Raw genomic sequence first — 24,229 nt, 5'->3', positions numbered from 1 at the left:
AACAGTTCTGGGCCCCAGAGGGTGGGATCCCTGGGGCTGCTATCGGCCCGTAGGAGGGGAGGGGGCATGTGCCCCTGCCCCCCACCCGTAAGCACGCTGGGCCCTGGGGGGAAGGGGTCTCTGGGATCAAAATCAGCCTGGGGAGGGTGAGGCTACATGTCCCCTCCCCCTCAAAATCACACCGGGCCTTGGGGGGGTGGGGTCCCCGGGGCCAGAATCGGCCAGAGGAGGGAGCTACACTCACACCCCCACCCCTTTATTTGATTGATTGGTGTGTGGGATGTTGTGCTCAGGGCCTAACAAGCTTGGGAAGGAGGGGGGCACATGCCCCCCTTCCTCTTTAATGATGAAAAAAAAGGGCCCTGGAGTATAGGCTTCCCAAGACCTAATACGGCTCAAGGAGGGGGGCCGCCCAGCTGCCTTTCCTTTTATTTTAAGTAGTGATCCTGCAGGATGGGGTCCCCAGGGCCTACAAGGCTTGGGGTCCTCCCGTTTATTTTAGGTAGTTGCCCTGGAGATGGGGTTCACAGGGCCAGGGGTGAACCAATGACTCTGGGGTCAGCTGTTATAATTTTCTTTCAAGGAAGGGGGCGCGGCCCCCACTATGAGCCTTTTCAATGCCCAAGGACCCCAACTTTGGGCTGCACTTCTTTAAAAGCAGGAGGGTCATGCACCCCCCCCCCCCTTCCCTGAGCCTTTTTCTAGGCTGTGGACACTATCCTCCAGGACTGAGTGATCCGTGCAGAGATCCCAGGAACACCATCCCCTGGGACCAGTTGATTTATAAAGGGGAGGGAGGTGCATGACCGCCCTCTTGGGCCATTTGCAGGCCCCAGAACCACATCCCTTGGGTTGAGATAAGTATTATGGAGACGGAGCCTCTGGCTGTCTCCCCAGGCCATGATATGGACATGGGAACCTCATACCCCGGGACTCACTTGGTGACCATATCCCCGGGGACCCCATCCCCCGGTTCACAATGCTTCCTTGCCAGCAGAAGCATGAGCAGGGAAGTCTTCTGAGCTCCCACCCAGCTGGAGCAGAACTGTTTTTAGAATTGCTCCTGCCCGACGGAGGAGAAAGAAAAGCTTCTCCCACTGGGTGGGATCAAAGCCTGCCCACCTAGGATGAGAGCTGACAAGGGAGTCGGCAGGCTGCAGGGGCCTTAGGCCTCCCTCCACAGCTCCAAACAAAAAACACATTGTGGTGTGCCCCAGGTGAGCACTGAAGCACCTCAGTGGTTTTTTTCTTGTTAAAGGCAAAACGTGTTGCCAACTCCTGTGTGACCAATGGAATGGAAGGCTTGCTGGGAGCCCACAGAGGGCTCTAGCGCTCCCCCCCAGGGCCTCAAAAAAAAAAAAAAATATAAAAAGCAGTGGGCATCCTGGGTGGAATTGGGACACCCACAACAAACAGATAAATTAGAGGACAAAGAAAGTGAAGGATAATAAATGACCGGCCGAAGGTAATTTACTAATCACTTCTCCTGCCAGGGAGAGCTAGTTTACATACAATGTTTAGACAAAAATATTGAGCTTAAAATATCAGGAGGCATGGATATCTGATATTAAAAATCATGATATTCAAATATCATGAATATCATTGACAAGAATATTGTTTTTTGAGGTAATTAATGTTTTAAAGAATATTGTTGTTTTTAGTATCGTTTTCTGTAGTATAGTTGTTAAGCATATCAGTTTTTTCAAATTATTTTAATGTGTTTTAGTTGATATTTTTATTTTATGTGTTACTATTGTTTATATAAATAAATGTTATTTTTTATAGAATATAGCTTATAATTTTAAGTCATTTAGAATTTCATATTTTATTAACAGTAATTTATAGTGTTGTAGTGGGTTGTTGATTTTGTAGGGGCATAGGATAGGAAGATAACTGAGTAATTAACACTTTATTACTAATTATTAATTATTTAATTGATTTTTAAATATGTAATTTATGGAGTACTTATTTTTTTACTTATATTTTAGTTGTGGGCTGCTAGGTTTGTATGGGTGTATGGTGGGATGTTAAGTAATAATGAACTATTAGTTATTTGTAAATTAACTATTTAATTGAATTTTTAATTATGTACATTATGTAATACTTATTTTCTTAGTTACATTATAGGTGCTGGCTGCTATGTTTTTAGGACTATAGGGTGGCAAGTTAATTGAATTACAATTATTAATTTATATTGAATAGTAATTGTGTAAATTGATTCATTGTCTTTAGTTTTTTAATTTTTCATTTCAATTAATACTTTTTATATTAAGAATTGAATATTTTTCTATATTCATGTGTTAACTCATATATAATTTGTTTGAAATAAAATATTTTCTCTACTCTTGCTTAGACTGCAATAGGAATTAACATCTTCACAGTTCATCACTTTCCCTACTGTTGAATGGTTTGGAGTTGGAATAGTACATTTCACCCCAGTGAAATCCAACCGTTGCACAGACTGGAGTGGGAATAGTAAATGTTACCCCTCCAAAGTCCAACATTTTCCCTACTGTTGTGCTCGTTGGAGTAGAAATAGTAAATGCCCTCCCCCCCTCCAAAAACCATGTACTTCCCTGTTGTTGCCTTGTTTGGAATGTGAATTGTAAATTGAACACAACAGTAGGGAAAGTGTTAGACTTCAGAGGAGTTGTTTGAAGTGGGAATAATAAATGTAACCCCTCCAAAGTCCAGCGTTTTCCCTACAGTTGACTGTTTGGGGTGGGAATAGTAAATTTAGCCCCTCCAAAATCCAACACTTCCCCTGCTGATGCACAGACTGGGGTGAGAATAGTAAATCCAGTAGTAACATCCAACACTTTCCCTGCTGTTATGCTGATTGGAGTAGGACTAGTAAATTTAACCCCTCCAAAATCCAACGCTTTCTGTGCAATTGCTTGGTTTGGAGAGAGAAAAGTGCATTTAATCCCTCCGTGTCAAACACTTTCCCTACTGTTGAATAGCATATTTAATATTCTAAGAATCCATAAGTTTTCATAATATTAGTTAAATAGATGTTATAGCATTATATATATTTTTTAAATTTATACTGTGTTTTTATTTTTCTAAGTTTAGTATTTTAGTAAATGTTTTTTGGGGGGTTTTATATTTTTTTATATTTTATTATTGCCTGTGTGTGTGTATGTATATATAAATATATATATATATACATACACACACACAAACTTACACACACATATATATGTATGTGTATATATATGTTTTCATAGTAATGTGAAAATGTTTAACAAAGTAATATAATGTAAAATGTTATTAATGTTACACTGTATATATTTGTATATAAACATACACACATATGTTTGTATGTGTGTTCATATATATTTATATGTAGTATTACATATTAGTGGATTTTTTAAAAATTTACATTATATTAAATTTATATATTAAAATATTTAACATTTACTACTTTAAACTCTATATTAAAAGATCAATTACACCAAAGCTAGATATTTTTTCGAAAGTCAGCTTTTTGTGATTTAGTATAAATCTGTTAAACCGATTTACAGAAATTAGAGTTTAAAATAGCGATATTTAGACTGTGTGCAGTGAGGGTTGGTCAAATGTCCCCCCACCCAGTCACATGTGGCTTAAGGAGGTTGGGCGCAGGTGGATCATTATAGGATAGTCCTTTATGTTATAAAAATACATAGAAATTCACAGAAGAGAACCAAGATCAAAGTGGAGTTATATGTAAGTAAGATAGTACAATTTTTATTTACTTTAGAAATTTACAGAAAAAAACTAAGGTTAAAGAGAAGTTATATGTTGGTCTTCTGATAATAAAAAAACTTGCAGTTTCAAAACTAAAAAAAGTCACTGACATTCACCAGTTATACGTAACTGACCTAAGTGCTTCGGTTTCACTTGAAGCGATTAAAAAGTTAAGAATAGTTTAATAGTTGTCCTGTAAGAGCCCTATAGGGTTCACCGAGGGACCTTTTCCTCCCATCGGCCATTACTGTACTTTATCTAGTCCGATTAGCTGGCCGCAACTGAGGAAAAGAATATTTCAACTGCCAATACATAATTTGGGGACTAATGGCCGGATTTCAAGTATGGCGGACGGGTTACTCCGTCACAAACGTGACTGATATCCGGTCCACTGTATTACGATCCCCTTAGGCTATTATGGGATCGTAATATGACGGACAGGATATCTGTCATGGATGTGATGGAGTAACCCCCTGCGGCAAATTCTAAATCTGGCCCTGTGTCCCGAAAAAGGTTTGGAAATAGGTATAAGGGGACATTAAAAGACCACCCTGACACACAGGCACTTGTGAGATGGGGGATCCACATTTGAACTCCAAGGGGCCAAAATTATTTTCTTTTTTCATGCCTTAGGTTCTAGTTACCCCTACGTGACCTATTAGGACCCTCAAGTGAGGTACCGTAGTATTCTTACGGGTGCTGCTGCTTGAGCTTCAACCTCGTGGTTCTTTGGTGTCATGCAAGCAAGCTTCGCTAAAGAAGCTTTCATGGTACCAAGGTAGATGGGGTTAAAACTTGTGTGGTGGGTACCACATTACCCGATAAAAATATATTTAAAAGAAAGAAAATGTGGTTGGGCATCCTTGGTATGGTTGGGTGGAGGGCCTGGCAGGTGGCCAGATCCTGTGACCACCCTCTATTTTGGATGGCTGATGGTTTAAGTGCATAACCAGTCTAGAGACCAGGCCCTCTGGCCATCCCACCATTGCACACTGCCAAGGGCTGTGTACAGCCGGGGGTTATGTGCCTGTGTGTGGTTGGGTGCAGGTTCATAGGCTACAAACCAGGCCCCGGGGTCAGTAGTTGGAGCTTGAGCGCCCTCAGCAGTGATGGGTGCAGGACCTGGCCAGAAGCCAGGCGCTGTGCCCAACATCCTGCTGTGCACTGCCGAAGACCCCACGCAGAGGGTTGTTCGCTAAATAGGATTTTAAAAAAACATATAAATTCACAGGTAAAAGCAGTTGCTAAATTGACGCTTTAGTTAAGTATGGTAATATGACCTTTGCTTACGTTTAAAAAAAAAAACAATTCACCCAAAAAATAATTTTAAAGTTAAGTTTTAGTTTTGTGGTGCACTAACGTTTAAAAAACAACGAATACGAAAATTCACAAGTTTATAGTTTTAGTTTTCCTTTACAATATAATGGTTTTGTCCGTAGTGTATCATAGATTTACAGTTCCAGAATGACCAAAACATAGGCGCTAAACATGGTGATAATGTCGGAACATTAAAACAATGATATCCTCTGCACATTACTATTGCAAGACGGCCAACCACTGCTGTGTGTCATTGTATTTGTTATTACAGGGAGTGCAGAATTATTAGGCAAATGAGTATTTTGACCACATCATCCTCTTTATGCATGTTGTCTTACTCCAAGCTGTATAGGCTCGAAAGCCTACTACCAATTAAGCATATTAGGTGATGTGCATCTCTGTAATGAGAAGGGGTGTGGTCTAATGACATCAACACCCTATATCAGGTGTGCATAATTATTAGGCAACTTCCTTTCCTTTGGCAAAATGGGTCAAAAGAAGGACTTGACAGGCTCAGAAAAGTCAAAAATAGTGAGATATCTTGCAGAGGGATGCAGCACTCTTAAAATTGCAAAGCTTCTGAAGCGTGATCATCGAACAATCAAGCGTTTCATTCAAAATAGTCAACAGGGTCACAAGAAGCGTGTGGAAAAACCAAGGCGCAAAATAACTGCCCATGAACTGAGAAAAGTCAAGCGTGCAGCTGCCACGATGCCACTTGCCACCAGTTTGGCCATATTTCAGAGCTGCAACATCACTGGAGTGCCCAAAAAAACAAGGTGTGCAATACTCAGAGACATGGCCAAGGTAAGAAAGGCTGAAAGACGACCACCACTGAACAAGACACACAAGCTGAAACGTCAAGACTGGGCCAAGAAATATCTCAAGACTGATTTTTGTAAGGTTTTATGGACTGATGAAATGAGAGTGAGTCTTGATGGGCCAGATGGATGGGCCCGTGGCTGGATTGGTAAAGGGCAGAGAGCTCCAGTCCGACTCAGACGCCAGCAAGGTGGAGGTGGAGTACTGGTTTGGGCTGGTATCATCAAAGATGAGCTTGTGGGGCCTTTTCAGGTTGAGGATGGAGTCAAGCTCAACTCCCAGTCCTACTGCCAGTTCCTGGAAGACACCTTCTTCAAGCAGTGGTACAGGAAGAAGTCTGCATCCTTCAAGAAAAACATGATTTTCATGCAGGACAATGCTCCATCACACGCGTCCAAGTACTCCACAGCGTGGCTGGCAAGAAAGGGTATAAAAGAAGGAAATCTAATGACATGGCCTCCTTGTTCACCTGATCTGAACCCCATTGAGAACCTGTGGTCCATCATCAAATGTGAGATTTACAAGGAGGGAAAACAGTACACCTCTCTGAACAGTGTCTGGGAGGCTGTGGTTGCTGCTGCACGGAATGTGGATTGTGAACAGATCAAAACACTGACAGAATCCATGGATGGCAGGCTTTTGAGTGTCCTTGCAAAGAAAGGTGGCTATATTGGTCACTGATTTGTTTTTGTTTTGTTTTTGAATGTCAGAAATGTATATTTGTGAATGTTGAGATGTTATATTGGTTTCACTGGTAATGATAAATAAATGAAATGGGTATATATTTTTTTTTGTTAAGTTGCCTAATAATTATGCACAGTGATAGTCAACTGCACACACAGATATCCCCCTAACATAGCTAAACCTAAAAACAAACTAAAAACTACTTCCAAAAATATTCAGTTTTGATATTAATGAGTTTTTTGGGTTCATTGAGAACATGGTTGTTGTTCAATAATAAAATGAATCCTCAAAAATACAACTTGCCTAATAATTCTGCACTCCCTGTAGAAGCTAATGCACACCATATTTAGGAAGCAGCATAATTAGTTTATACTTGTATTCTGTTAAGTTATCATACATATTCAGTTGAGTGTTTGTGTTTTTATTGTGGTTGTGTAAGTGGGTGAATGCTGGATTGAGTTGGGTGGATGAATGCCTGACTGCAAAAATAGGGTTGCCACCTGGTTTTTCCACCTGCACCGTAGGTATTTTAATGTCCCGGTTGGTACAAAAGTAAGCAAAATCATCTGCAATCGTTATTTTTAGCCTTTATCTGTACGTTCTTCAAAAAGCAAATATAAACAGTAAGATACCTGCATTAGCGATCCCAGACTAATAATTTAAGTAACTAAAGGCAGAAAATTCATGTTGCAAAAGAATACATTTCATTTTATTTAGAATGCTATTTAGCATCACGTCTGGGCCTCTACAGACTCTTAAAACAACAACAAATGTTCGCTACTTTTCTCTAGCAAAGTTGGCAACCCTAGGCAAGAGTCAGCGACAAATTGTGTACATTATGACTTAATGAGTGCACAAACGCATCCGTGACTAAGGAGTCACTTTTATTCATAAGTCAGATAAGCATTGACATTGTCAGAGCTTGTTTATACTGTAACATATTTCTGCCTTGTAGAGACGATAGCAATCTAAAAATGTTCATAAGTGAACGTCGTAATTAAGTTAGAGTCCGAGGCATGGGCGTAACGCAGGCCGTTGCAGCTCCTGCGATGCAGGGGCGCCGCCTGCCTTTCGCGGGTCTCCTAAACCGCCAGTCGTCGCCCCCCCCCTTCTCGTGGGACTTGCTTTATTTGATCTGATAAAGAACATCACCACTCTGTATTTCACAGCCAGCTATGTTGTTGCTTGTAGACTTATTTCACTTTTTAGGCTGTAGAAAGTATCCGATTTTGACTTCTTCAGTTGTGAATGCATTGCAGAACGGAGCCCTGTCACCCACGATTTCTTCATTGTTTTATGTGAAATGCTTAAATTGTAAATTATCTATTTTACGTTATTACATGAAGTTTTTTTGCTTCCATTCGTTGTGTTTACTCCTTAGGTGCGAAATGTCAGGTGTATTAAATGCCATAAGTGGGGCCATGTAAACACAGACCGAGAGTGCCCATTGTTCGGCCTTTCGGGAATTAATGCAAGCTCTGTTTCCACCGATGGATCAGGTGAGCACAACATGTTGTACATTTTTTCTGGCATAAAATTAATCTCAAAGCGATCATGTTGATAAGTACTTAGTCATTTTTTAAAACCAGTAATTAACAACATTTAAAATGACACCAGCGTGCATATCTGTGTATCTGTTTGTGTCTGTCTGGCGGTGAGTGAGTGACCAACCTTCATTATTCTGTGCCCTAACGGGGCAGGCACAGTGATGGGCAGTCATAAACTACAGCTCATTGTCTCCAACCCAAAAGGTTCTCTTCTTAGTGCGGCACTTTGGTCCCTGTTTGCCTCCGCATCCAGGTTTGTAGTACGACGAGGGCGTAGGGGGAAAACGGTTCCCTTGTTTGTATGGCACAACACCCCGTGCAAATGAGTGAATGCCCTCTTGATAAAGTGGATGCGCCGGTGCATATTTGCACCCACACTTAGATTAAAATAAAGTGGCTCGCACAAGCGTTCACAGGATGCATTGGCACAAAAAGTGAGCATAATGCATTTTGTGCCTCAGGGCCTTCTGTAGGCCGCACCAAGCCAATGCTATTATCTTACACCACGGAAAAACACACACTAAAACTTTATTCAAGGTTGACGGGGAAGTATATATTGTATTGTAGTATTTATATAGCACTTTATAGCCCTGAAGGAGTTGTGCCTAAATACAAATACAAAACGTGTATTTGTGAAGCGCATATTTAGCCTCAAGCCTCTTGGCACTGAAATAACAGATGTTTACTAATGGTCAACTCAATGGTACTTATTTTATCGACCTTGGAAGATTAGAAAGGCGAGGAGGCCTGCCAGGATTCGAACCTGTGACCACAAGACTAGACAGATTCCTGAAGTGATCTATTAGTCGACTGAACCACCGGACCTGGCAGTGTAGATTGACCTAGATCCAAGGTATTGGCTAAAGGTGCGTCGGTTCACAGAGGTGCAGCGGTTTTGTGACATTTATGCATGAAGTACTGAGGAACAGTGTGAGAATATAAGCATTTGTGAATATAGATTCCTTCCCATTTATTGTAGCTACAACACAAGCCTTCAAAGGCAGGAAGCACAGCAGTTCACGTTATATGTTAATTGTATCCCTCACTCCCACCATGCCGTCTCCATAACCTCATACTTTTTCACACATACTGTACCCCATTTCAGAATGTTTTTTTGAGTGTATCCAGGTTATTTTACATTTAATAGAATAAAACTTTGAAAAGAATGCGCCGTGAAATACCAGCACACAATACAAAACTACAGTCATGCAGTGCTATCTGAAGAGTATTGGATAATGCTAACCTTAACTAAATCTAAACGTAAATCCTTTCAAGTTAGTTTCCTAATTTATGCACCCTGTTTCAAGCATAATCTTGTAGTATCCGTGGTTGTGTGTTCTAATAAACATTTAGGTACTAGTGGATTTCGTGCTTCTTCCGCCTCGCCCAAGGATGAGCTTTGTCTTATAAGCCCCCTTCATTGCAAAATGGACGTGAGTGGTGATGGTATGGGGTAGCTATCAGCCTTACCAAAGGTAGTAATTATTAACCCTCCTCCTACCATACTGAAGGGGCAGATGTATTTCTTAGCACCCCTCCTTGACTATTGTCAATGCTAAGACTATGGTATTCCTTTATTTTTTTGCAAAGGATTGAGGCAGTATTTGATGGTCACTTTGGGTTGCCAGGGAATGGGAAGGAGCATACTGTACCTTTTAAACTGTAAAAATAGCTCTCTGAATTGCAGGGCTTCCTGATATTATGTAGGTCCAATAGTCAGACATTCCATAGTCTGTCTCCAAACTCTCTGATAAATCAGCCACTAGGGTGCTGCCCCTTCAACTAAAGCTATTGCACCATGGCACACTCAGAAGGGGACTTGTGTCAGATCTGTAGGCGTGTCCTGCACTATAGAAGAGTACTGGATATTTCCAGTATAATGGACCGGTTTATGAGCCACTTTGTAAACCATAGCTGATTGGTTGAACTTGACCAAGTCTGTAACTGCCAACCAGAGCAGTCAGGCTAGTTTGGCAGATGCATAATCTCGTTTTTTAAGTTTGGAGTGGTGCGATTTTGAACTCTAATCAAGGCAGTCTGCATCCAGTGAGCTGCAGTAATGCATGATTGGATGAACAGTGGACCTCATAAATGTCCTGCACCTCCATGTCTGGAAATGGCAAAACATTGTTTTCCAATTCTAATTGCAGTTTGGTGGTCGTGAGGACTTCAGGTCTGTGCTTGTTCATTCAAAGTTCCTAATCTAGCCATACCCCAAGGTGCTTTACTACAGGGGCATGCAGTGGGGTGTCACCCAGTATGGTGTCCTCATTCCAAGGACCACGCCATGAGAAATGCAGACTGCCCGTGACTTCTTCCCAGCCACAATAAAGAAACAAGATTTCATCTCATAGTTTTATTAGTGTACGAGCAACTAATGCCAACTGTGTCTAACTTTAAACAATACAGTTTTTTCCAAAGTCACAGCTCTCCACCTTGCCCCATTGGGACCTGAAACAGCCTCCTTGTTCCCTTGCTCTCACTAGGTGTCTCTGTGGTCTTTATGTAGATTACTAGAGATTTACCTATGGACCCTGTCAACCACATAAAGAGTATTCCACAAAACCGCTTTGATCAAGGACTTTAACAGTGAAATGTTACTTGACCTACTAAGAATAGAGGTACATGAAATGTGAGAAAACCCATGTCAAGAGACTCTACTTGAGCACTCGCTTTGGTCTTTCTTGGCTGGGGCGCTCAAGGAGTTGTTTATATTTTTTAGAACGTCGTGGACAACATTCTGGCATTTTCCACTAGTTATTTAGAAGTTTCATGTCATTCCAGGGCTTCTAGTCGTGACCACTTGCCTATTAGCAATTGCTTCCTTCTATGAATGTATTAATGATGCAAAGAGGTACATGGCACAAAGATGGGACTTCGAGAAACGTCAGTACATCTAGTTTTTTCTCCTAGGTTTCAAACATTTCCAGCAGGTATTGCAAGAGTTACTTCATAAACCCACAACTTAAACAGTAAAAGCTTCTGTGGCCTTTGAGTGATAAAGGGTGACATTTTTTTACCTCAAAGTATGTTATAGCACCTTTAGCTTTGTTTGACAATGAAATCCCATGACTTCTCTATCAGACGGTAAATACTTGTAGCCAGAGAGCAGCATACTATACATATTCACACACGTTATACTATAGTTGTACTTAAGATATTGAGTTGATTTCTTCAGAAACTGCCCCTTGAGCAGATTATGCTTGCAACACCTCCATTGGTCCTATATCCTGCAGTCGTACTGGACCTCAGCATGGACCTGGGACATGTTTATGCTGTTAATTAACAAATCAGGGTGTCTGTATAACAGTACAGTCATGACACAGGCAGGATCGCTGAATGAGGCAAAACCCCACCTATAACTTTCCATCTAATCACAGACACCTATTCAGACCTGGCTTCCAATCTTGTTTTGTGAACCAGTACTTGTTTAACCATACACTTATTTATTCTTGCTGTATTTGAACCAGTGGCAGGTGACCCACATATTCAGTGGTGCCCCTGCTCGCCTGTAAATAGCGAAACCACATTCCTTGTCCCTTTTGAATCTTTCCTCCATCCTCCCCGAACTGTCCAACCTGCTCCCGACGGAGCTGCAGTAAGCAAAGTTCTGAGCAGTTGTATTTAAATAGCATTTAGATTTACAAGAAAGGACGTTAATGTATTCGTTTAGGGCAGTGAATGGAGCTTTTGGCGTAGTTATCTAATTGTTTGTAGATGAGACTCGGAAATCGAAATGGCAACTTGTTGTTATAATGTTTGTTGCTCTTCAGTCTCCTTTGTCATATTGTGGCATTTGGAGGTAAATTATTAGGTTACCTACTTGTCGAAGGGGCATTACAAAGCCCGAATAAGCATCCACATATTCAGTGCAGAGATTCGTGCAGGAAATATCTTTTGTATTCTGCTCAATAGATGAGAGCCCACAAACTTTAGAGATTCAGCTACAATATGTGTAGCTCAGGCACCTTCTGGTCTTCCATTGACCAGATCGCTGGTTTGCTCTTCCACCTGCTGACTCTGAGACTACTCTGCCTCCTCTGTGGTTACACCTCTCTGACGGCCCAAAGGCGTAAGGGCCGTCTGAGGTTGACCTTTATGTCTGCCCACCTAATTTACATAAGAGTACATACAGGTCAGTTTTCACTGCCTGTCATGGCAAGGAAAATACTGACGGTAAGGAGCAATGAAACTATTTAATGCCTCTCTTCCTGTGGGAGATTACCCCCATGGTAAGGGAGCTTTTTCATTATTTTCCTTTTGAAAGTGCAAAAAAAAAAAAATACGTTTGACAGACGACATTGTCATGTTGGCGGAGCCTTGCGTCAGACTTAACAAAAGGTATTGACAGGAACAGCCATGATGGTGTTTCCGGCCAATGCTTTAATAATGATTGCCGACTCGGAGGTCATTTCCAAATTTTGCAGGCAGGGCCTCAGTCAGATCGACAGAGCAATTTACTCTGTTGCCCTGACAGAGTAAACTCCATCCATTAAAAATAAATCACCCCCTTAATCAAGTTGTAATGGATTCTTCATTGTGCATTCACCTTGCAACTCGTCTTCAAATATGGATCTGAAAAAGACTATGGGCATGCAAAGAGCGCATTCTGAATAGTTTCTCACATTTCTTCCAGCCAAAAGAAAATGCTGTGTGGAGATTTCGTCCCACTCCCTACCATTTCTTCAAAAGTAGAATTACCCTCTGTACTCAATGCTTCTGAATTGGAGTGCCAGAGTTTCAGAATTCAGACATTTCCGTATAACCATGTTCTTTTAGCATTAACTTTCACTTTCGTCACATGGCAGTTGACAGCGGGACTTTTGTCCTTTAATGGTCTTCCCCTAAGCACAGTTTGACGGTACTCGATCTGTTAACACAAGTAGGTGGTTTTATTCAATTTTTGGTGCCTTTTTCACTTTTCATGCTTCATTTGAGCATGCATGAACTGATCCATGACTGTTGGCGGAAGCCGAAATGACCAAGTAATACATAAAAATGAATAAGCCGTATCTAATGTGGATTAGTTATATAGCAACGTCCACGTTTATGCGCAGGAAATACATTATCGGAAACTGGGCAGTTTACTAAATCCACAGGTGACTCAAATACAGAATGTAGCCTTTTCATGTACTGCAGAATGGCAATTGAGCAATATCTCAACAGTGAATAGAAAGAATTAGTCTTTTTTTCCTTTAAGGCAATTTGAGTAGATGTGGTTATCATGGGATAATCACACCCCTGGGGTACAGCCTTGTGTCTGTAATCTCCGAGGATTGTAATTATTTCATGATAACCACATCCCTTGGTGTTGTATTATTTTTCTTGTGAAATTCTTCGTTTTAAATACAAAGTAACTTTCTTTGATCACTGGAAACTGTGGGAGCGTGCTAGGATGTTCACGCTGTGAGCGACTATAAGACTTTTTTCTTTCTTGCAGTGGAATATGAAGCAATCAAAACTTCTTTAGTCTCAAATGATTTGTGATCTCGGAGTGTTTTCATCAGTCAGAAGCAAAACCGTACGGCTAGATAATTAAGAAAAAGCCTTCTTAGAATTAATGCACCTCTATATGCGCTCGTTTTTCATCACAGGCAACACATATGGGCCAGTAATAAAACAGCTTTTGCAAATCAGTTTTCCACTGCCATCATGTCTAAAATTTCTTTGATTGATGAGGTTGAAAAAAAAAAATGGTGGGTGTTTGAAGCCTTTGCTGTCTTTACCAGGTAGTGTTTATTGTTTCTTTGTTTTGATGTCCTTTGGAAATTAATGAACGCAAAACAATCCAGTTTTTCACTAACTGGCAGTCCCCTTCCCGGAACATGGCTCCAATAGAATTACGTTTAATTAAGAAAATAGTTTTGTTTAAAGGAGTTTTACAGCATACTGAGACACTGCAACACAGGAAGGCCAACATTCTGGTCTGTAAATGAGCCTCCAAAAGGCTAAGGTCTTGGCTAGTCAGTAGGCAGAGTCTAATAAAGTAGTAGTCAACAGGTCCCCTATAGAGAGAGCAGGATGCCTTGGTGCAAAACATGTCTACACATGGCTCGAATATGATGGGAAAAGCGACAGACTGAGCACTGCAGGGGAGGCTGGCATTAGGGGCATTTAGAAGCCATGTGCAGTGTTTCCGTCCAAGCTGCCTGAAGAACAACCAACTACTTATCTTCTGTGTTTGCCCAGCAGTGACCTTCCCAACAGAGAAATGGAAGTCAGCTGTACACGTTTACCGGGTATGCAGCAAGAACAAAGAAACATGGCAAGCTTCCTTGGAACCCTAGGAAAAGGCTACCTGATATGACCAGGCGAACTAAAATAAAAGCCACAAAGAGAGATCATGAGCAAAAGCTCCCCACACAGGGTGTTTTCTTTTTCTTCCTTTGATGGTATCTGTATATCTCTGGTCCACTTGCTTTTTTTATTGTTGTAAAACAGATTCAAATGTGTATAAAATTACTCAAAGATTGATTTTGGTCCAACCCTCACCATGTTCATGTAGTGTAACATAGGAAAGCAATGCTACTAGGTCTAGTGAAAAGGGATGTTTCTGCATCCTGTTTGAGATGCAAGCAATGAAGAACACTGCAAATTAATGAGAAATGGGTAATACATCAATCATCACGCAATCACTGGGCATTAAGGAAGGCAAAATATACCATTACATATGAATTACAGTGCAGTTATGCCCATGGATTCACCCCAGAAGTACAGGTTGAGATTCAGGGACAGTCGAACTCTCTCACCAGTCCTAGGAAAATGTTATGTGTTACTTTTGCAAGGCACTTGATGGTTTGGTGAAGGGTAGTGACATAAGCACTTTACAGGGTTGTGCAATTTGGTCACCAGAGAGCATGTTTAGTCCCTGTTTTTCAGAGCTACGCCAATGCCTGGTTGGTTGCAAGCTCAGTGACTCCAGGGAGATTGCAAAGGAGGCAGACCACTGGGTAGGTACCAGAGTGTCCTGGAAGGCACTGGGGAGTGATCCTAAGGAGTGTGGCTCAGGCTCACCACATCAGAGTGAGGAGGAAGTACTCTGTGACCCGGACAAGTCCCAGTATGGTGAGGGAGAAAGGTCTCTGATGTCCCGTCTAAGTCTAATAGGGGAGGGTTTAGTGGCCAGAGGCCCAGAGTACCCAGTTTTAAGCCCCAGAGCTTGGATTGCTCCTAAAGGGTTCACAGGCAGGGGGACCTGGTCTGTATCAAGAGGCCATCCACTGGTGGGAGCTCCAGTGTCAGGACAGCTGAGTGTGGCAGCCACCACAAGCACCCTACCAGTTCTGTTTTCTGGGGGCCACCATTCTGAACCAGAGGTTACAGGAACCCCCGGTGAAGGGCAGGGTGGGGGGGATGCACCGCTGTCTCCTGTTGAGCCTAAGGGTACAGACCCTTGGTTGATTGGCCAGTATCTGGATACCACACATGAAATGGTGGGAGGTAAAGTGGAAGTAGGGTGTAAAGCACCTGGGGCTACTGCTTCACACTCTTAAAAAAAAAAAAAAAAAAAAAAAATGTTCAGAGGTCAGAGAACCCTCAGGAGTCCATAGAGAACTCCTTGCCAGCACGATGGTTAGAAAAGAAGCTTTCTCAGATTCCCTGCTTAGGGCCTTCACCTGGTGGTGGATGGACTGGGGCCTGACTCCTGAATCTGATAACTGTTGGTTTTGTCCTTATGGACAGAGATATCCTTGGGTTGGGGACAGAAGTCTAATCATAGGGTTGGAATGGGCCACAGCAATTCTTTGGCCATGGAGGTACTGTCTGCCTACTTGGATGCATCTGTGAGCAAGTTACGTTAGGTGCTGCATAGATGGGGCCCACAGATGAGGAGAAGAATTCGCCATGGGTCAGTTCAATGGCTCAGGAAAGTATAGACAGAGGGATCGAACTGAGTTCAGAGAGGCGTAGAACTGACAAGTGCCCCTTCAGTAGAGGGCCATTGTCCACGCTCTATTGCCTAAGCAGGGAAGACCATCAAGGTATTGATTAGTCTACCCTGACTTTAGGCTGTAGTGTGGTCATATTGGTAAATGTCCCTTTCTGCAGGGACGTCCCCAAACATTTTGCCTTCCTGCTATTTTTACTGAATTTGTTTTTGTGGACCTTAGGACTTGGTGCACTTTACCACTGCTAACCAGTACTAACTTTCTTGTGCTCTCTGCTCTAAACATGGTAGTAGTGGCCTATCCCCAATTGGCATATTTGATTTACTTGATTTCCCCAGTAAATTGTACTACATGTGCTTAGTGCTTGTAAGTTAAATCTTATTAGTGGGCTTACTTAAGTAGCCTTCTAACCATGGCTCAGGCCTGCAATTGCAGAGCCTGATTGTGCAGTTTTATACTGCCATGTCGACCTGGCAAAGTAACCCTTTTTAGTACATATGACACCCCTAGAGTAGGCCCTGGACATACCAGAGGGTAAGGTGCGATGTTTTTAAAAAGAAGAACATGTACTTTTAAGTTTTACATGTCCTGGTGCTGAAAACCTCTTAAATCAGTTTTTCACTACTACTGCTCTTCTCTCCCATAGAATAACATTAGAGTAGCCTTATTACAATGTATAAGTGTAGTTTCCAAATGGGAAGAGGTGATTCTTTCAAGTTTGGTGTCTCTGGATTCACAGTTTAAAATCCCACCTTGTAGTGAAGTCTGATTTTAAATTGCAATTCTGAAAATGTAACTTTTAGAAAGTTTGAATTTTCTTAACCTAGCCATTTGCTGCCTGTCTCTGATCACGTCTCTGGTGGGTGACAGCTGGGCTATGTGTATTCCACCTAGACAGCCACACACAGTGGGAGATAAGGTTTTACTTGATGGGCCATCCTGACAGAATGGGAGAGATGAGCTGGGCACAGCCTTAAGCCCGAATAGGCTGTGTCCTGTCCATTCACAAAGGGCTATATACCCCCCTATAGTAAGTCTGGAGCCAGGGCAGGAAGGCCAGGGCCTCTGTGCACTTCAAAGGCCTGTCTTTGAAGTCTCCCTTACTTCAAAGGCACCACTGGGTGTAAGTACTGGACTTCAGACTCCACCACTTCAGTACACTTCTGGACCTGGGGTACTCTTCCAGGAAGAACTGCTGTGCTGCTGAAAGGACTACCACTCTGCTGGACTGCCACTCTGAAGAAGCTGCTGCCTTGTTGTCCTGACCTGCTGCCCCCATGCCTAGGAAGGATAAACTGGACCTGGAACCCATGTTGAACCAGGAACCAGAGTGACTCAGAGGGCTAATCTGCTGGTCTCCTGATCTGGGCTTCAGGGAGATAACAGGCTCCTCAGCTCCTGGGTCCGTCTTTAATGAGTTCTTTATCCCCAAGAGGCACCTTTCCGGTCTTGGGCCCTTGGAAGTGGTTTTTAAGTTGTAAAATTTAACTTTTGGGCTTTTCGTAAATGTGAAAAGCCCGTTCGCTCCGGACCTCGTTGCTTGCCTGGAAATCTAACGCAAGCACCCACAGTCTTGTCTCTTTGCACAGCAGGCATCATCTGCCCGCATGGATTGCAGGTGTTAGGTCTGCGACACCCGGCCTGCTCCTTGCGCCCTCCTGACCATTGCCTGCGATGGTCTCCTTGCTCCTGGCAAATTTCTTCCCCCGCAAATGGGACTCTTGGTACAATTCTTAAAAAGATAGAATTTCAGCGGGACTAATCTGGGACTGTATCTGGCCCGTGCTCCATTGTGGTCAGCTTGACTTTCAGATCTAACCTGGTCCAGTGTGACCGATAGCTGTGGTTAGTGCTTTATGCTTTTAGACACTATATTGCAGTATATTATCTAAAAATTCCTAACTCCTGTTCTTTGATTGGATTTTTGTTGTTTTAGTCTTGTTTTATTTATTAAATTTTGCTCTGCTTTTCCAATCTGGCGTAAAATCTTTTTGTATGGCGTTTTCACTGTTTTACTGTTTGAAGTGCTGCACAAATACTTCTACTACCGTAAGGTGAGCAAAGGTTAATTTAGGGTTTGCCTGTACCTTACCATGACTAAACTTGTGGTTGTTGCTTGACCAGGGCTCATACTCCAGTCAACCACAATCCAATTTCTAACATGGCAAAACCTAAAAGACCAAAAACGTACCAAAATCACATGATGGGAGAGAAGTCTCTGCTTATGTCTTTAGGTTGAGCATAGCAGCGCGCTAGTGCTGCTTTTCCAATGTGTTGGGATGTATCTGGTCTTTTCACCATGCCCACCGCACACGCACATCACTGTCACTCGTTCGTGGGCGTGCCTTTCGAAAATCCTTTCTTTTCGTTGGGAACTGCTTTACGTTTGTCCCTCCTTAGAGCGGTTTTGTTACCGTCTTGGCCATAGAACCTGTTACATGGATAATTGCACTTTTGCCGATAACTTAGACTGCAAGCGTACCTCTTTTTCCTTTTGTGTGTCTCCTTCACGCTCACAGCAGTGCTTTGAATTGGCTTGCTTATGTCAACTGTTTTACTTTTTATTTTCAGTTTGTGTGGCAAGAAAAGTCCAGTTAGTAATTTTAAACGCAAATAGATCTAACTCGAGCAAACCCGAGACCCATTGCATTGCAAATGCTTGTTTTTTTCTGGGAGCAAGGTGCACTCTGTTCTTCTCCCCCTTTTAGACCTTATCTGTCCTTTCCAGCTCATCCTATCACCCATCTCCTTGTGCCCCACCCGACCCGGAGGCAGTAACATACATGTACAGAAGTATACATGTACCACATGCTTACTGCAGGTGGTAAATGTCTGTTAAATCCCATGAAATTGTGAATTCTGTGTGACTTTACGGCTGAGAAATCCGGTCCCACATGGTAATTCTCCATTCCACGCACTTTAACTTGTAATTGCCGGCTACTGGCAAGAACTTGCATGGATTTACAGTACTGTAGCTTTAATAAAGTTTTATGTGAATGTACCACTCTGCCAGCACCGTGCAACTCTGAATCACGGCCTAAGTGTTTTGTCCTGTAATTTTTTTTGTTTTTTTGTTGACTATCTTACCCGTTACACAACAAGAGCAAAGTACAAATAGGCTGTTAAATATAATAAAGACAGCCATATCCTTTTTGTCAAGCACAGCATTTTCTTTATTGTTGCTTTGTTGCAGCTAGCCGGCATGGGGTCTTTAGACAAGCGTACTGCTGTAGACTACTTTCTGGTTTATTTTGCCAGGAGAAACATTCAATCTTACACTTCCCAAGGGTATGGTTTCCAGCATTAGAAAGTTGCACAAGGAGAGAAGCCCCTTTCACTTAAAAGAAAAATGCAATTATTTTGTATTCTGAATCTCCAGACCGCTGTTTTTGAAAATCATATGTGATGATTTGCTCAGCAGAAGATTATTGAGTTGATTTAGCTGTGATTTAAGTTAACAAAGCTTCAGCTGCATTCCTACTGTGCAGTAAGAAAAAAGGCAGAGTGATATCAATGATATGTTCAAACTGTGATTTTTGTGAACAGGGCCATCAATGCACCCCTCGGAGCTAATAGCGGAGATGAGAAACAGTGGGTTTGCACTGAAACAAAATGTGCTGGGAAGAAAGTTGACCGCAAATGATCCATCTCAGGTAATGATCTTTTTTTTTTCCCAGAAAGGTAAAATATCTAAATCGAGTTTGGATTGTTTTGAGATTGTTGCTTGGTGTTTTCAAATCTGCTTATTCATAAATCGCTAAATCGCATATACACTGCTGCGTGATTTCCACAGAGCATTCCCTTCGTACTTTGAGCGCTGCAGCTATGATTTCCTGATATTTTTAGTGGTGCAGTTAATTAAATCATCTCTTCTTCAGTGCATTTGGAATACCTTCTGTATGTTTATTGGTACAATATAGAGCAGTGGTTCCCAACCTGTGGTCCGGGGACCCATAGGGGTCCGCGAAGCCTCCTCAGGGAGTCCGTGACTGCTTAGAAAATTTAATAATATTAACATATTGGATCCCCAGCTTGCAGTAGTGACTCATTGGGGAAGCCCCAGATTTCAATAATGATTCAGTGGGGGTCCCCAGATGTCAGTAATGATAACATGGGGATCCACACAAGTCAAAAGCGGGGAACCACTGACATAGTGGAAAATGTCTTTCTATTTTTAGGTCTTGCCTACAGACAGCTTTTCGGTGAAAGCCTTTTCTGGACCATAGCAAAAACTTACAGTGGGCTTAAAACTTTGCCTAATATTGTTAGACTTTATCACCATCACCTTCATTTGCTTGCTTCTTGTTTAATTACTTGCGTTCCTCTTCTTGTGTTGAGGCATGGAGCATAGTATCTTTACCATCCTTTTGGTTGTCTGTCTTCTGTCCTTCCACTGCTCACTGTTCAGGAGCTACTTTTTTCATTCATTGCTCCATGTGAGTAAATTAGTTTTATTTCTCTCTCCTGCGATGTTTCCTCCCTTCAACTATTTGTTCCCGCACTGTGTGTTGCTCCCCACTCGTCGCAACTTGTCTGTAAAAGCACAGCAGCAGGTATAGTTTTCAAGGTATGACTGAAGAGTAGACTTTAAGGCTTGTTTTTTGCTTTATCTCCTGTATTTCACTTATTGCACAAACGTTCAGGCCTTCACACACATAGGCATGTATTGCACTGCGGGAGAGGCTGACTGCTGCACTCAGCTGGTGTTTGAGGCAGGAGGTGTCATTAGCATGACTGAAAAGGAGATGTCTCTTCTGAGAGCATGCAAATCTGATTGCTGGGCTACTGCACAGGACCACATGGCTGCTTTGTATTTCTGTTCTAAGTCTTGTGAACAATGAACTAGTCCTTTGCAAGGCTTTTCCTTTAAAATTCCGTGTTCCTTTTTTAAAGTCAGTTCAGTTTCCTGAGTGAAAAATAAACCATGGAATTATAAAGGTTGAACATATTGAATTAAGTGCACAGTTTTGAGATACTATAGGATGAGTTTGCTTTTCCTACAATATATATATTTTTTTTAACTAGTGCTTTACAAACAAGCAGTTGCAAAGCAAATAGCTTGGCATAAAGGTGCAAACTGATTTTGCAACAGCTTGTTTTACAGGCAAGACCCACTCCAAGACACAGTATAAATATCGCCAGGCACCATTTCATTGACCTCTTTACCTTGAATGAAACATAATGCATTTTATTTCTTTGTAAATCATACAGCAGCTTACTTTCTTTCTTAAAGACTTAGGCAGTCATTATGAACATGGCGTTGTGGCCCACCATACCAGCGGTGGCAGGTAAAACCGCCATCCGGCATGGCGGGCCACACCGCCACATAATGAACCCCATGAGGGCTGCCATCGGCAGCCCTTCCTCACCGCCAGGCTGCCTCCGTCAGGCAGCCTTGCGGCGGTCGGAAACATTATCCGACAGGGCAGCGGTGCTGCCCCTCGGATAATGATTCCTCAGCCACCAGCCTATCCCTGGCGGGGAAAGGCTGGCGGAAGGGGTGCACTGGGGCACCCCTTGGGGTCCCTGCACTGCCCGTGCCCTTGGCATGGGCAGTACAGGGGCCCCAGTGCAGTGCCCCATCGCGCATCTGCACCCGCCGCATAGAGGCATTGGCGGTGGCTCCATGTGGAGCCACCGTCCATGTCCTGGCCAGGCCTTCCTGTGGGCCGGCGGGCGGAAACCATGTGTTCGATGGCATCTGTCGCTGTAGATACGCATGTTCTGCAATAGCTCGCCATCTGGTGTTGGGCCGGAGTGTTACAAGTTGTTTTTCTTCGAAGAAGTCTTTCGAGTCACGGGACCGAGTGACTCCTCCTTTTGTCTCCATTGCGCATGGGCGTCGACTCCATCTTCGATTGTTTTTTTTCCGCCATCGGGTTCGGACGTGTTCCTGTCGCTCCGAGTTTCGGAACAGAAAAAATAGTTAATTTCGGAAGATTTTCGTCGGTATTGTTGCGTTCGGGATCGGCGTACTTAGATTCAACACCGCATCGAAGATCGAAGAGCTCCGGTGCCCTTCGGGGTAGTTTTTCGATCCTCCGTCGGGGCCTGGTCGGCCCGACCGCGTGCTGAAGAACGCCGATGGAACGGACCCCGTTCCGTTTCTGCCCCAAATGCCACAATAAATACCCCTACACAGACCAACACTTGGTCTGCAACCTGTGCCTGTCACCTGAGCACAGCGAAGACACCTGCGAGGCCTGTCGTGCGTTCCGGTCCCGAAAAACACTCCGAGACCGTCGAGCCAGAAGACTTCAAATGGCGTCCGCACCGACAGCCCGACGGGAGTTCGAGGAACAGGAAGAGGAAGGTACCTTCTCGATCCAAGACTCAGACTCCGAAGGATTCGACGATACACAAACCGTGAGTAAGACGTCGAAAACCACACAAAGAAACATTTACAAGGCCCAGGGGACGCCACTGCCACCAGGCCATGGCTCAACCCATAAAATCGGTGACCGACCGTCGGCACCGAAAAAGGCCCAAACAGTGCCGAGATCGTCCGACTCCGGTCGAGACACCGGCACGCAGCCTTCTCGGGACCGAGAAAGTGCTGGAGACAAGCCTCGACACCGAGATGCCGGTGTGGACACGGCTCGACGCCGAGACAGCGGCACCGAAACAGATCGACGCCGAGAGGTTTCGGCCCCGAAAAGGAAAAAAGTCACCTCGGAGCCGAAAAAACACGCAGACAAAGTTTCGATGCCGAAACAAACTGCAAGCGACCCAGCTTCAGGCTCTTATACAGAAGAGCACTCGCTAACCTCCCAAATGCAGAAGCATAGGTTTGAGGAAGAGCTACAAGCAACTGATGCGGACCATACGCAAAAGCGTATCTTCATTCAGCAGGGGACAGGAAAAATAAGCACCCTTCCCCCCATTAGGAGAAAGAGAAGGTTGGAGTTCCAGACGGAACAAGCACCACAACCAAAAGTGGTGAAAAGAGTTACACCACCACCCTCTCCTCCGCCCGTGATTAACGTTTCACCAGCACAAACGCCATCACACTCCCCAGCTCACACCACCATGAGCCAGGGTGACCAAGACCAGGACGCATGGGACCTATACGACGCCCCAGTGTCAGATAACAGCCCAGAGGCATACCCTACAAAACCATCTCCACCAGAAGACAGCACCGCGTACTCTCAGGTGGTGGCTAGAGCAGCACAATTTCACAACGTAAGCCTCCACTCAGAACAGGTCGAGGATGATTTCTTGTTCAACACACTCTCCTCCACCCACAGCTCCTACCAAAGCCTGCCTATGCTCCCTGGTATGCTCCGGCACGCAAAAGACATATTTAAGGACCCGGTCAAAAGTAGGGCAATCACACCAAGGGTGGAAAAAAAGTATAAGCCGCCTCCTACGGACCCGGCTTTCATCACAACACAGCTGCCACCAGACTCTGTTGTTGTAGGAGCAGCTAGGAAAAGGGCCAACTCTCACACATCTGGAGATGCACCACCCCCAGATAAAGAAAGCCGCAAGTTTGATGCAGCTGGTAAGAGAGTCGCAGCACAAGCTGCAAACCAGTGGCGCATCGCGAACTCCCAGGCACTACTTGCGCGCTATGACAGAGCCCACTGGGACGAGATGCAACATCTCATTGAACATCTGCCCAAAGACTTCCAAAATAGGGCAAAACAAGTGGTTGAGGAGGGACAGGCCATCTCCAACAACCAGATCCGCTCCTCCATGGACGCTGCAGATACAGCTGCACGGACAATTAATACATCTGTAACTATCAGAAGGCATGCATGGCTCCGAACGTCTGGATTTAAACCAGAGATTCAACAAGCAGTTCTCAATATGCCTTTTAATGAAAAAGAACTGTTCGGTCCAGAAGTGGACACAGCGATTGAGAAACTCAAAAAAGATACGGACACTGCCAAAGCCATGGGCGCACTCTACTCCCCGCAGAGCAGAGGGAATTACAGCTCATTCCGTAAAACGCCCTTTCGAGGGGGGTTTCGGGGTCAAAGCACACAAGCCAGCACCTCACAAGCCACACCGTCCAGTTACCAAGGACAGTATAGAGGAGGTTTTCGGGGACAATATAGAGGAGGGCAATTCCCTAGAAATAGAGGAAGATTCCAAAGCCCCAAAACCCCTACTACTAAACAGTGACTCACATGTCACTCACCCCCTCCACACAACACCAGTGGGGGGACGAATAGGTCATTATTACAGAGCATGGGAGAAAATCACTACAGACACTTGGGTTCTAGCAATTAT

At 43.5% G+C, this 24,229-nt stretch overlaps 1 protein-coding gene across 1 annotated transcript in view; it reads left to right on the top strand.

Annotated features, from left to right (window-relative positions):
* The window catches only part of CIR1 (corepressor interacting with RBPJ, CIR1), a 204,624-nt gene that overhangs the window by 110,569 nt on the left and 69,826 nt on the right, over nt 1–24,229 (top strand). Inside the window, exons 8-9 of the mRNA XM_069225370.1 lie at nt 7,937–8,054; nt 19,538–19,644. Coding sequence (XP_069081471.1) covers nt 7,937–8,054; nt 19,538–19,644 — 225 coding nt within the window. The remainder of the gene's footprint in view (nt 1–7,936; nt 8,055–19,537; nt 19,645–24,229) is intronic.

Source organism: Pleurodeles waltl, chromosome 3_1 (assembly GCF_031143425.1).
Source record: "Pleurodeles waltl isolate 20211129_DDA chromosome 3_1, aPleWal1.hap1.20221129, whole genome shotgun sequence".
Lineage (NCBI taxonomy): Eukaryota > Metazoa > Chordata > Amphibia > Caudata > Salamandridae > Pleurodeles > Pleurodeles waltl.
Note: the sequence above shows the minus strand (reverse complement) of the source record. Positions and strands in the feature narration are given on the sequence as shown.